Source organism: Buceros rhinoceros, unplaced genomic scaffold (assembly GCF_000710305.1).
Source record: "Buceros rhinoceros silvestris isolate BGI_N320 unplaced genomic scaffold, ASM71030v1 scaffold22543, whole genome shotgun sequence".
NCBI classification, from domain to species: Eukaryota; Metazoa; Chordata; class Aves; order Bucerotiformes; family Bucerotidae; genus Buceros; species Buceros rhinoceros.
Genome location: NW_010405685.1, coordinates 6,512 through 20,237, shown reverse-complemented (window position 1 = coordinate 20,237; position 13,726 = coordinate 6,512). Strand labels below are relative to the sequence as shown.

At 51.0% G+C, this 13,726-nt stretch overlaps 1 protein-coding gene across 3 annotated transcripts in view; it reads left to right on the top strand.

The window, feature by feature from the left end:
- Positions 1-12,942, top strand: part of WDTC1 (WD and tetratricopeptide repeats 1) — a 16,839-nt gene extending 3,897 nt beyond the window's left edge. The window contains exons 4-15 of one of the 3 annotated variants that reach the window (XM_010133832.1): positions 656-767; positions 1,208-1,395; positions 2,060-2,242; positions 2,556-2,650; positions 3,678-3,793; positions 5,060-5,135; positions 6,364-6,457; positions 7,606-7,779; positions 10,853-11,094; positions 11,462-11,630; positions 11,997-12,189; positions 12,337-12,942. In XM_010133832.1, coding sequence (XP_010132134.1) covers positions 656-767; positions 1,208-1,395; positions 2,060-2,242; positions 2,556-2,650; positions 3,678-3,793; positions 5,060-5,135; positions 6,364-6,457; positions 7,606-7,779; positions 10,853-11,094; positions 11,462-11,630; positions 11,997-12,189; positions 12,337-12,534 — 1,840 coding nt within the window. In that variant the 3' untranslated portion in view covers positions 12,535-12,942. Of the gene's footprint in view, positions 1-655; positions 768-1,207; positions 1,396-2,059; positions 2,243-2,555; positions 2,651-3,677; positions 3,794-5,059; positions 5,136-6,360; positions 6,458-7,605; positions 7,780-10,852; positions 11,095-11,461; positions 11,631-11,996; positions 12,190-12,336 lie in introns of all 3 variants that reach the window. The other 2 variants (XM_010133833.1, XM_010133831.1) reach the window with 2 other exon arrangements.
- Positions 12,943-13,726: the final 784 nt, after the last annotated feature.

Genomic DNA, 13,726 nt, shown 5'->3' with positions numbered 1-13,726 from the left:
AGAGCGTCTGTTTCTTGACAGCCTCTTGCAAGATCCGAAGTCTGCTGTCTGATACTCTTCAGAATTATTTACCAGGGAAAATTTCATGCACTTGAAAGAGATATGGCTCCAAGGAAAGAAGTTTAAAACAGCTGATAGTTGCAGATACCAACTGCCTTTGCTTCAAGTGATGTACAAGGCAAAGAGCACCTTGCAATATCTCTGCCGCAGCCTGTGAATCTCTAAATGAACCCTGGCTTGGGCGCTTCCAAAGTGCGGGAGTGCTGTGGCTGAGGTCTGAGGGTCATGGGCAGTGGTTAGTGCAGCCAGGCTAACGCAGAAAACGGAGGCCCTGCATTGTGCTGTGGACCACATTCCCCCGGTGTTTCCCCCTGCACCGTCTGAACCTGTGGGGAGCTGGTTCAGTGAGCTCAGCTGACAAAAACCACTCGCTTGGTTTCCTGTGGAGCTGCTGTTTGGCTGGTTTAGCTCTCTGAACTGGCCAAATGGGTCAGCGTGTGGCGAGCCATGAGAACACAGTGCTGAGGAGCGAGGGAAATTGGGTGCTTGAGGCTGAGTTAACTTACTGGCTGGCTGCGGCAAAACCTCTCTCTCAGACTGGTTGCAGCTTAGAACAGGAGGATGCTGGAACATTCTTCTCTTGTGTTTCTTTCAGCTTGTTGGCCTCTGGCTCTGATGACCAGCACACCATTGTCTGGGACCCTCTGCACCACAAGAAACTCCTTTCTATGCACACAGGACATACTGCAAACATCTTTTCTGTCAAGGTACGTGGTTAGGAGGAATGGGCAGCTACAAAATCAGTGACCGAAGCAGCTTGGGGATAGATCCTTGCTGGGAAACGTTTTCCTGCAAGCAATTTCCCCTCCAAATAATATAAATTTTCTAATGTTAGGAAAAAATTGCATTAAATCTAATCCCTGCACTTCTTAGTTTATGCAGCTCCCAGGCTTATCTCATTCTCTCTGTAAATTCAGAGGAAATGGTTGAAGCAAATTGGGGTGTGTGATGAAGAGGCTGTTTTGTGTGCTGCTGTGGCTGGCGACTCTAGGGCGGGCATGCTCATGTGTGGGTAATGGGGGTACCAACACGGGTCAGCCTGGGGTCCTAAAGCAAGCTGCTCCGTGACCTGCCAGGACAGCTCAGCGACATCTGTATGAACAGCCTCAGCACTTCCCCAGCTGAATGTCAGATCTGTCTCCCGCAGTTCTTGCCGCACTCAGGAGATCGTATCCTCATCACGGGAGCTGCAGATTCCAAGGTGCATGTCCATGACTTGACCGTCAAGGAGACCATCCACATGTTTGGAGATCACACCAACAGGGTTAAGCGGATTGCCACGGCGCCCATGTGGCCTAACACCTTCTGGAGTGCTGCAGAAGATGGACTGATCAGGTACAGAACTCTCGTTATTCTGCCCCCAAATTATTTGGATTAGGATCCACTGCAGTGTGCAGAGATCTGAAGAGAGACCGTTTCTGTACTAAAGAGCTTAAACTGATCTCTCCCTTTCCTGACACTGGAAGGATTCATCTTGAAATGCAGGTTCATCTGATAAATACTCTCCTCTGCTCCTCTGCTTTCTGCCACTGAAAGGGGGAGACCAAAAAAGGAGCAGCCATGTCAAATGGGAGGGAGGTACAACAGCGAGTGACTTGTCCCTCCAGAGTCACTGAGACTTAAATTGTTTGAGTCGTGTTACTGCGAGAGTCTGTTCCACGTTTCATACGAGCTGCTGTTCGTGAGGCCATGACTTGGGGTTTAATTTGGAGCTCGACTAAATCTGTGAACACTATAGAGCTGGTTTTAGTGGTTAGCCTGATATTGAGGCCTGGTGTAGATTGACCTGAGATGCTTCCCGTAACCTGTGACAGGAATGACGGTTGATACCGTTAGCGTCATCTCTTCATGCACAGGAGTTAAGCGTAGGTCACCCCTGAGCAGTCTAAATGTGCCATTTTGAGTGGTTCTGGTTCGTCACCATGGCACGCTGATCTCTCGTGTTGCTGCTCCTGTCATCCTGTGACAGGGACTGTCTGACTCCCTCTTCCCTCCACAGACAGTACGATCTGCGCGAGAACAGTAAACGTTCCGAGGTGCTGATAGACCTGACGGAGTACTGCGGGCAGCTGGTGGAGGCCAAATGCCTGACGGTCAACCCCCAGGATAACAACTACTTAGCGGTAGGGGCAAGCGGGCCCTTCGTACGGCTCTACGACATCCGCATGATCCACAACCACAGGTAACAGCAACCAGCTTTTGTGGGCAGGCGTGAGCAGTGCAGGAGCCTGGCCAGGGCTCTGGTGGGAAAGGGGGGTTGTGATGCTCTGGCACTCGCCTGCCTCGCTGGGAGGTTTCAGCCAGTCTTTTCTATCACATCATCTTTTCTATCATCCTTTTTACATGGTCTTTTTGTTCTGGGGTGCTGTGAGGCAGCTGTACCGGCATGAGGCCTTGCCCTTGTGTGTGAACAAGAAATGTCAGGGTAAATCAGGCTTCCAGCAGCTGAGTGCTGTGATTATAAGACTGTTTTGTTTTTTTTTTTTTCTGGCTAGAAAAAGCATGAAGCAGAGCCCTTCGGCTGGTGTACACACGTTCTGTGACCGACAGAAACCCCTCCCGGACGGTGCTGCCCAGTACTACGTGGCAGGTACTGGGACTTGTGATGGGGGTCACTGGTGGGACTTTTAAGTAAATGCCTGAAGAAGCAGAATTCTACCCATGACACAAGAAACCACTGCAGGAAAGAGCTCTCTGACACTGGGACGTTCATGGAACTGCAGTTCATTTCACTCCTCTGCTGTGAATTCTCATGCATGTTTCCTGCCCACTTTCCCTCATTCACAGTGGTGTGTGTTGGTGACCTGGCCTTGCTGCTTTTGGTCCAGCATAAATGTCTGTTTGTCACTTTTACTGGAAAGTCAAGGATTGCATAACCTGGGCGCTATAGGCTTTCTGCTGGAACTGGTCCCAGCAAGGCTGCTGTTCAAAATCTTTCTGGCACAGAAGTGGCTTGTCCTCATCCTGCAGATGAGGAGTCAGTGATGCGGTATCTGGGCAATCTAGATGACATTATTCTCCAGTGCTCGTTATTTACTATCTTTTCCCCCCAAAATGCTTGGTTTTTTTTAAAGTTTCTTAGACCAGCATGTTCAGCCAGACCAGTTTTGACAGTCTGGCTTGTGATGAGTCCCGCTAGAGGATTTCTTAGGTCCCCTGAATTGGTCATGCAACGCATCTGCTGTCTGAAGCAGAAGAACCTGTGCGTGAGCTGAATATTTAGGAGCCTTGGTTTGGTTGTGCTAAGGGCTTCATTAGGGAAGCCTGATCAGAGGTTTGAAGATGGAGGCATTTGTTTGCAGATGGCCACAAACCGCAGAAGTCAAATCCACAGTGAATCCCTAAACCTGAGATTTGCCGGGTTCCGCAGAGTTCATGTTAGCAGGCTGGTTATAATCCGGGGTTTTCACATGGGAACGCCCGTGCAGAATCGATAAGAGGCAGCTTGTGCCACACCTATGTGTTTGGGTGGCTGATGGAAGGGTTCCATGAACAGCAGCAGGAAGTGGAAGGTCACTTAGGTGCACACGCTCCGTGACATTGCTCTCCTACAATCCCTGGGGTAGGACAGCGATGACGCTTACTACTTACACTCATCTGTGTGCGCCTCTCCACAGGGCACCTTCCTGTGAAGCTTCCAGACTACAACAACCGACTGAGAGTGCTGGTGGCCACATACGTCACCTTCAGTCCTGATGGCACTGAGCTCTTGGTCAACATGGGAGGGGAGCAGGTAAGATGACAGCTGAAGTTTGGCAGAAAGCTTCACACGGTGGTTGGGCCACCATACGTTGGTGTGTGTGCTCAAAAACACGTGTAGCAGCTTCTCTGTGAGTAATACAATGGATTTTAAACTGCTTTCTGACTCATCCAGACTAAACGGGATTTATTTGTTAGGCTGCTGCCAATCAAACTTGAACTGCTTTCTGTTACTGCTTTCCAATTAATATTTCACTCTCTGAAAGTGTGAAAGTCTGGTGGTGGGGGAAGAGACAACCCCCCCTCCCCCCCCCCTGGTTCTGCCAGGAACCTGTCACCTCAGTGGACTTTAGCAGGACAGCTGGGATCACAATCACAGGAGTCCTAGTTGTACTGGAATCTTGACTGGTCCCTCATTCCTCCCCCCCCCGCCCCAGTTCTGGAACTGACCTTTGCTGACTTAGAAAAGATTTCATAACTCATTCTTGAAACATCAGACTGCCTGTGTAATAGAATCTAGCGAATAAGGAACTTGCAGAAGCAGAGGCCTTCACCTGGAATATTGATGGCTTTAATTTTAAGCGCTGGGTGATATTCATGGATCTTCTGTAAAGCCTATCAGTGGAATGAGAAAATCCTCCTGACAGCACTAATCAGCATGGATTAAGCAGGACCTTTGCTTGTGGGCAAGTTGCTCTGTGGTTGTCCTCTGCAGATCTCATCTCACACGTGCACTTGCATGCCCTTTTTAGAGAAGGTGCGGCAGGAGGTGAGTCGCAGCTCTGAGCTGGGCGCTGTGTTCCTGCTCCTGCACAGTTTGAAATTGGGGCTCAGCAAGGCTGCTCTTGAAGTTTCTCAGGAAATCGTGGTTTCGTCTTAGACTCTTGCCTTGGTTGAGTGTCCTGCCTCTTTTCTGTCAATAAACGTTTGATTTCTTCATGATCACCGTGTCAATTAAAGAGTCAAAATATCCCAGTGGAGTTGAAGCTTTTTCAGCAGGTTGGTTTGTGCTCAGGTCATCTTTTGGGGGTGGAGAGGGCGTTCTTCCCACTTGAGTGAGACAAGGCTCCTGTTTCCCAGCATTATTCTTTCTGCACCAGTGCTGGAATGGCACACACCACTGGTTCTGTTGCCACCCTGCCTGTACCCATCTATGAACAAGACTCCCAGTTAGAGAACTGGAAATAGCGAAATGCAAATGTGGAACCATATAGAACAGGGTTAGATGGATATGTCTGTGACTTGAGCATCCATGTTTCACTGACTCTTTTTTTGTCTCATTCTCTTTCTCATTCCCTAGGTCTATTTGTTCGACCTCACCTACAAGCAGCGACCGTACACTTTTCTCCTCCCGAAGAAGTGCCACACTTCAGGGGGTAAGTGGGTTCCTGTCGTGGAGGCGAGTGGAAGGCAGAGGGAAATCCTGCACCACACAACTCCTGTTCAGGGCGCAGCCCAGTCTGGGAAAATGAAGTAGGGCATGGCTGTTGCTGGGCTGTTTGTGCAGTGCAGTTCATACCCTGAGATCTGAAACCCTTCTGCGGGGTGACAAAACCAGTATCTTGACGAGAGAAGTGAGCTGGGGAGAGGAGTGGGGCTGTGAGCTAAGGAGGATGCTTAAAGCTGTGCGCGAAGGGTGAAGTAGACTCAGAGTGCTTGAGGTTCTGGTGTCCTGCCTTCAGCTAAGGCAGAAAACCTTGTGCACAGACGTGGAATTGGTATATTTATTTATTTTTTAATAAACTTATTAGTAAAGTGTAGAATGCATCTGTTATCGCCTTACACACACCCGTCAGGAAGGAGACAGAACAATCTCTTCCCTAGTCTGAGAGTCTGGCCTGGCACTAATATCCCTCCTGGTGCTGAGATAGTTGAATCAAAAAGTCATTTGTTTGATGAGTAAGTATATCCTAAAGCCTTTTTATTCCTGGCCTTTTATTCCTTACAGGGCCTGTTTGTACACAGCTACTGCAGACAGCGTGCAGTGAAGGGCTGCAGTGTTCTTCCCTGGGTAGAGGCTGATGCTTATCAAGGAGCCTTCCCTGCTCAGCCCCTTCCCTGTCCCCTGAGCTCGGGCAGAGTTTGATGTGTGCACCCGGCCTGCCTTAGGCCTTAACCCTCCCGTCCCGGTAGCAAATCCGTGCCCTGCCTGCCTTTCTCCCCTCTCCTGGCTGTGGGTGGGTGCTTCTGGGCAGGGCACGCTGTACACGGCAGGACAGTGTTTGAACAAGGCTCTCCGTGGTGCGCTCGCAGCACACACTCCACCCCACTGGGCGCAGAAAGTTCTGGCACAGGTGGTATCGCATGAAGGCCAAGCGTTGCCTGCACGCATGGCTCTGCACACTGACATCTCTGAGTGTTGGATGGTGACCCCTGTTTCCCAGCCTGTGAAGTGGCTGCAGGAGCACCCCGGGCTGCAGCATCAATGCAAATTGTAAAAGGTTAAGCTGAGGGTTTTCTATAGAAATGGCAGATGATGTGGCTGCCTGACCCTCAGAGGGTTCCTGCAGCTCCTGATGGCTCCCCAAAGCTTCAGGTACCAGTTTGTCTAATCTACACTGATACTTATACAGCTGTATATGGTTTTTTTCTTACCTTCAGAAGTGCAGAATGGAAAAACCTCCACCAACGGCGTGTCGAATGGCATCCATCTCCACAGCAACGGCTTCCGCCTGTCCGAAGGCAGAGCGCATGTGAGGTGAGGGGACAGCTTGACCCACCTGAAAGCCCTGTGGCTTTGTCCTTGTCCCCTTGCCAGGGTTAGGTGCAGTAAAACAAGGTGTGAAGTGCAAATCCACTTGGCATGACTTGATTGTCAAGTGGTCTCTGTCCTAGGAGCTTGATTCGCTTCTGGTGCGTGGGCTACGACCAGGAGTCAGATCAGGCAGAAGCGTCCTGGGAGAAGTGTTGTCTGTGAACATTTTTCCCTTTTTATGATGAATCACTGTGGACAAAACTAAACTGACTTTTCAGGCCTGGATCAAGGTGTTCTTAGTTGTCCCGAGTGGCTTTTCCTTCCTGACCTGCAGGATCTGGGTCAGGCTGTCAGATCCAAAGACCCTTGCTTCCCATTGCCAGCTTTTTGGGCGCCTGCCTGCTGCAAGCTGGACTGAAGCAGCCAAAACCGCTTCACCCCAGTGGTGCTGGAGCCATTACTCCTGCGGTGTGCGTGTGAGCTGAGTGGGTGGAGAGCTCGCTTCTACTGCTCCTGCTGCTTGCTTGCTTTGAGAGCAGACTGTAGTTGGGATGAGGCAGAAGCAGCCTTGAAGCCCATCTTCTGACTTGATTTTTCCTCCAGCTGATGAGCCATGGTTAAGTCAAGCGCAGTTGCTTCATACCATAAATGGGTAGTCTGGATTCCACCAAAGTCACTTTTTTGAGTGTTTTCAGCTTATTTCCTCTAGGTGGCCCCTGCGCCACGGCAGCAGGGATGTGTCGGGAGTTTGGGGCTGCTGGGCAGGGACCTTGTGCAGCCCTGTGAACTCATAGTTGGTTTCCTTCTGAATTTGCATTCTGTTGCTAAGAGAGGATTGGAAATGTTGTTCATGCAGTGAAAGCACAGGTGTGTTGGTGAAGTCTGAGGGATCCGATGCTTAAAAATACCCACTGTTCAATTTTGAGTGTATGTCAAGAAAAAGTGGAAGCAGTGGAAAAGTGGAAGACAAATGATGGTCCAGAGGAAACATTCCTTCTAAACTCGGTTTGTTCAGGGTCTCTTCTGCCTTTTTCTGACACTTTTGGTGTTAGCTAATGCTTGCCAGGACTTGCTAAGCTAGATCACAACATTGTAGACGTTTACCTGGAGCATGTGAGACTTACCTGTGCTCCTTTCTTCTTTCCCCTCAGTCCCCAAGTGGAGTTACCTCCGTACCTGGAGAGAATCAAGCAGCAAGCCAACGAGGCCTTCGCATGCCAGCTCTGGACTCAAGCCATCCAGCTCTACAGCAAGGCGGTTCAGAAAGCCCCCAACAACGCCATGCTCTACGGAAACAGAGCCGCTGCCTACATGAAGCGCAAGTGGTAAGGAAGCCAAGAACGTCAGAGAGTTTAGTGTCACAGGCCCTGCTTCCCACTGCCATGGACACCTTCTTGTCCTCTGGGGAGGCTGGCGTGCGGAGCAGAGTGGGGGTTATTGGATCAAGCCATAAGTGGGTCAGCCCTGGCATGGAACAAGGGGATTGCGCGGCAACGTGTGGAGAAATTGCGGCCACAGGTAGCACGCAGGCAAGCGCGGCTGGTGGCAGCTCATCGTTTTGCCTCCTGCTGTGCTGAGTAATGCTCCGTCCCTTTCCTGTTTAAAAAGAAACCAAAGATCCACTTCTGAGAAGCAGCATCATGAGTGTCTCCAGGGGTGTTTGTGTTTCCTTGGGCAGTTCTGATCTGTAGAGTGTGGCTCTAAGTCTGCTGTTAACAGATGAGGTCATGGTCACTGCTTCATAACTTCCTATCTCATGACGTACCATCATCGCCTGGAGTTTGCCAAGTAACTGGTACTGCAGATAGTCACCCGTGACCTGGTGGTTCCCCAGTTACCCCAGCTAACCCACATTCCCCTTGACTGGAACCAGGCCTCTCGGAGGGGTCTGAGGAGGTGGCAGCTGGTGCCTCAGAGCCTGGGGGAGGTTCTGTCTTGCTGCAAAATCTGCTCTTAGCTGCTGCAGTAGGTAATGTCTTCTCTGACCAATGGCCAAAGCTGCAGCTGCAAGATACAGCTGAGTTATTTTAGTATCTGTCCCCTTGAGCAGCATAAGACTGAGTAGCATGACTTGCCATTAACATATTTAAAATAGCTGTGGTCCTTCATCTACCTCTGCTTTGTGAGGATATCCTCCTCCTCTCCCTACTGAAATCCCCAGTATGCATTCTCCTATCTCCTTGCCAAGATAAAGAGTGGCCAGCAGTTGGTAACTGGCCTACTGGCTGTTTTGCAAGCGCAGAGATTTGGGAGCTGCCTCAAAAAGACCTCAGCATTCAGAGGGAGAAGAACAATAGGTTGAGATTAAGGAATGGAAGACAGAAGCTGAGTGCTGCTCTCATGAATGACATTTTTCTTATAGGAATTGTTTTACCCGAAGGATGTTGGCAGATCTGAACCTTTCTGTGTGTCAGCCAGTGCTTTGCTACGGCTTTCGGTAGCAGGAAGATGTGAAAATATATGCACAGTGGGTTTCTGTGGCTGCAAGGATTAGAATTTAAATAGTCCTGAGCTGGTATCTTCTCAGGTGCAGGAAAGCTGGGGCACTTCTCTGCTAGGAACAGCTGCTGCTGTACGGCAGAGAGTGGCTGGGGTGTCACGGAGAGGGAGAGTGACCATGCTGACCCACTGCATGCCTCTGAGGTGTCCTTCACGGAACAGCTACAGGCCACCCTGCAGAACACTGCAGGGTTTGCTTTGGCCTCGCTCTCCGAACAACAGAGAGATGGCGAAGAAAGGAAGGTCTGTAATTTGCCATCCTCCCCTCGCTCATCTCCCTTCAGATGCTGCTCGTGCTCTGCAGCGCGGCTCATGCTGTCCTTTGAAAATCCGCTCCTGAGAGCCAACTGCGGCTCTCTCCAGATTGCTCTCAGCGCTCGGCGTTGACAGTACTTAGCTGGTTTCTGGTTAAGAGCATTTTTGCACGAGCTGAGTGAAACCTTTAACGCTGGGAGGAGTCAGTGCCTGCTTTACATCTCAACGTGGACGTTTTCACACCGGTGCATTGGGCTGTCTTACACTGGTAGCTGAGGGTGAAGGATTTTGGAGGGTGGCAAAGCAGCTAATAGCTCAGTCAGCTCTGAAAACGTGAGACACCCCCCTGTCATTACAACAGGTAACTCGCGTCCCCTCTTTCTTGGGAGAAAAGTGGCCTGATGCTGTGTGTCCAGCCTGCTGGGTTAACAGGGACACAGTGCTGCAAAGAGCCCTCAAGAGCTGCGTTTCTTCTGCTCTGCTGCAGATCTCGGGGCGAGACGCTCCACCTTCTGTGCTCTGCTGCAAGTTGTGGCCACTGTCCTCCTAGACGGGGTGAATGGTTGGCAGAATGTGCTCCTAGCACTGAGTAAGTGCTGCTTAGCGTGTTACCCGACGATCCGGAGCTCCCTTGATCGAGTAGAGACACAGGAGCTCCTCTTCCCGCTCCACATGATCTCAAATAGTACAGGGCGATTCAGCCCCTTCCCCTTGGGACTGTTTCAGACTTTGGTAGGTGCAGTGAACATAGGTTAGAGCTGTGAAACTTCGTTGTTGTTATTACTATCCATCATACGGATGGATACGGAGACTTGGTGCTCTTAGGACTGACTGTGGTGCCTCTGAGCAGCTTAGGCTTGATGCTGGGTCAGCCCGGGCTGACTGCTCAGCTTCTGTCTGCAGTACCAGCAGGCTTGACAAGTCTCTCTTGCTTCCAGAGCACAAGCAGAGGCGAATTATCCTCACAGCCGTGGAGCTTCGGGAAATGAAGCATAGACTCCAGTAGCTGTAAACAGGGTATAAATATCCATTGTAATGCCAGTCTGCTATAACGCTTTCTGCTAAAAGTTCAAGGTTTTTCCTATGAAGGTGAGAAAAAAATGCTGCTTTATTCATTTGTCCATCAGAGCTATGAAGTGTGGTGGTTCTGTAGCTCCTTCTTGAGGGCTACAAGTGGCTGTGGGCAGGGAAAGATGCTGCCACGCTGTGCGTCCACACAGGGGCACGCGTGAGCCGCCGTGCTCCGAGGAGAACCCGCTCGCCTTGCAGGAGAGAGGCCTTGTGTCTGCTTGGCCAGAGGGCTTGTGCATCCTCCATCTTCAAAGGACTTCCCTAAATGTGTTCTATCAGGGAGCTCGGCTCTGCCGGATTTAAAATGGCAGGTCAAGGCTTGCTGGGCTTCCCCGCTGGTCACATTCTGGGGCTGCCTGTGTATCAGTGGAGGTGTGTTCGAGAAGCTGAGCTTCAGGTGGTGCCCCTGACAAACAGCAAATGCTGTTTGTACGTGAGCTCATGGGGTGTCTGCTTGCGTAGGGATTGCTGGGAACAACGAGCTTTGGAGTGAAACAGGGACTGGGAAACAGCAGTGGACAATGTGCACTGTTTTTGCTTGGGCTGTCTAACCCACCACTCCCTTCTCTTCAGGGATGGGGACCATTATGATGCTTTAAGGGACTGCTTGAAGGCCATATCCTTGAATCCCTGCCACCTGAAGGCTCATTTCCGCCTTGCCCGCTGCCTCTTTGAGCTCAAGTACGTGGCAGAAGCACTGGAGTGTCTGGATGACTTTAAAGGGAAGTTCCCCGAACAAGCACACAGCAGCGCCTGCGATGCACTCGACAGGGACATCAATGCCGCCCTCTTCTCCAAGAACGATAACGGTGAGTGCTGGAGTGCAGTGGGGTTCTTCAGGGTTGTCCAGAAATCCGGTGACTGGGTAAGGAATTCTCTCCATAAGCTGCCCCTCTGAAATAAAGCTCCAAAGTCTCAGAGTTTGATCGTTACTGTGCACAAAAGCTGGCCTGAGCCTGTTCTTTCCTTGCAACTGGTCCTAGTTTGCTCTTGAGTGAGAGCGTGATAAAAGGAGTCTGATGTACCCAGAAGATAATCTGGGAGGCAGCTTGTGCTTCTGTTCCCTGCTGGAATTGTCCTTCACGCTTCTCTAAAGCTGTTGGGGTCTCCCGGAGTGTTTTCTGTTTGCTGAGAACACCTTCCTCCCCCAGTTGTGAAGAGGGAAATCTGTTGTCTTTCCAGCTGAAGACAAGAAAGGGGGTGGCCCTATCCGGCTGCGAGCCACAGGCCGCAAGGATTCCATCTCAGAGGATGAGATGGTGCTGAGGGAGCGCAGCTACGACTACAAATTCCGATATTGTGGCCACTGTAACACTACTACGGACATCAAAGAGGCCAATTTCTTTGGCAGGTACGTTGGTGGAGCATAGCAGGGATGCAGGACAGCAGCATGAGCAGCAGCAGAATGCGCTCTGCCCCTCGAGACCGTTCCTAAAATGATGCTGACACTGGTTTGCAGGGTTGAAAAAGGTGACAGAAACCCTCTTCCTTGTGTGCCTGCATGGATAGCTGGATCAGTAGCAGATCCACAGAGAACCCAGTTGGGCTGGTGTTTCAGAAAAGCCATTTGGGATGGAAAACAGGAATCCTGGGGATGGAGGAGACCAACACAGAAAGCTGTATAGGTGTGAGGGGTGGCAGCCTCATGTCCCTTGTCTGCTAGAACCCAGCTGTGTCTCTGAGCTGCGATCTCCAGCCTCTGCTTCTCTCGCCCTAGCAATGCCCAGTACATAGTCAGCGGGTCAGATGACGGCTCCTTCTTCATCTGGGAGAAAGAAACCACCAACCTCGTTAGAGTGCTGCAGGGAGACGAGTCAATTGTGAACTGTCTCCAGCCTCATCCCAGTTACTGCTTCCTGGCCACCAGCGGCATTGACCCAGTTGTACGACTGTGGAACCCTAGACCAGAGGTATGAGCTGTGGTGACAGTCTGTCTTGTCTTGCGATGTCACATGTACTGGGCCTTCCCCTGGGATGTCTTGGGAGCTGCGGTGCGGTAGCAACCTCTCTTTGGTCCTGGCGCTCCTTGCTGAGGCCTCTTCTTCCTTGTCTTGCAGAGTGAAACCCTGAATGGCCGCGTGGTCGTAGACATGGAAGGTGCTTCCCAAGCGAACCAGAGACGGATGAACGCAGACCCGCTGGAGGTGATGTTGCTCAACATGGGGTACCGGATTACAGGACTGACCAGTGGTGGGGCTGGAGGCTCAGACGATGAAGACAGCTCAGAGGGGCAAGTCCAGTGCCGGCCCAGCTAAAACAGAACTGCCTCTCCTTCCTCTAATTGTTTGGCTGAAAGGGAACCGAGTTTCCCTGGTCCTGAACTTTCTCTGATGAATGACTGCACTGTTTCGCACTATGCACAGAGTAGGACGAGCTGGCAGGGGCAGGAGCGGCCATGTCTTTAAACCATCGCCACCACCTCCTCCTCCTCCCGTCACGCTCCTGAGCAGCATGGCAGTGCAGTCTGGGGTTTGCCTTTAGTGGTATTTAGTCCCAACGGGGGTCTTTGAGTTGTCTGTAAGCAGTTTTAAGCTGGTTGATGTTTTTTTCCAGAGCTGCTCTTTGATCTGGTACAGGAGGATGTTGCCTGCGTTCATGCATTTGGAGAGGGGGTATTAAATTCCTGAATAAAATACAAACCTAGGGCAGGGTTATGGAATGAATTTACTGCAGTGATCTTGGTCTTGAACGCTTGACTCTGCTCTTGTGCTACCAGCCTGTCTAGAGGCCCCTGGTTTAGGGTTGTTGGCCATGAAACACCTCTTGTGTCCGTAGTGTCTTTCTTCTGGCTTCCCTCTCTAACGCCTTGTCACCAGATGTAGCCGTGTTGTATTAAGGACTGGATATTGCCTGTCTTACCCCTGGGCATGTGTCTTAGTTGGTGAATCAGTGAAGACACCGAGTGTGTGCAGCTCTCAGGGCAGGACATGCTTGCCCAGCTCTGATAATTTCTCCCGTGGTCCATGATCCCATGGAGAAAGGTGACAGCAACAGGAGCAGGGCTGATCAGAGGCGCAGGACTCATGTAGCTAAAGCTCCCAAGGAAAGCGGCTGGTAACGGCACTCTGCCAGAGCTTCTCTCTCCATTGCCCAAACTGCGTGTAGCTGTGTTCACCTTTTCCTCTCTGCATCAGCCGTGCTGGAGCTGAGAACGGTGCCACTGTCTGTATGTTGCAGTTGAAGTTTCTCTTCTCTGTTGCCCTTGAAGTTTCGAGCTTTTAAGCAGCAGTGGTTTTGTTCAGGCAGCTGCTCTGTCTTGGCCAAGCCAGGCCTCGTCCACCTCGTCGTTGGTGTAACACCCGATGGATTAGTGGTCCTCTCAGGAACCCTCCTTCCTCTTCCTGCTCTCCACACCCTGACTCCTGTTTGGCTGCAAAGCCGGGAGCACGTCTGGAAATGCAGCACTGTACTTCCATTCCTACCCCTCTCGTGTAACACACAGCCCTG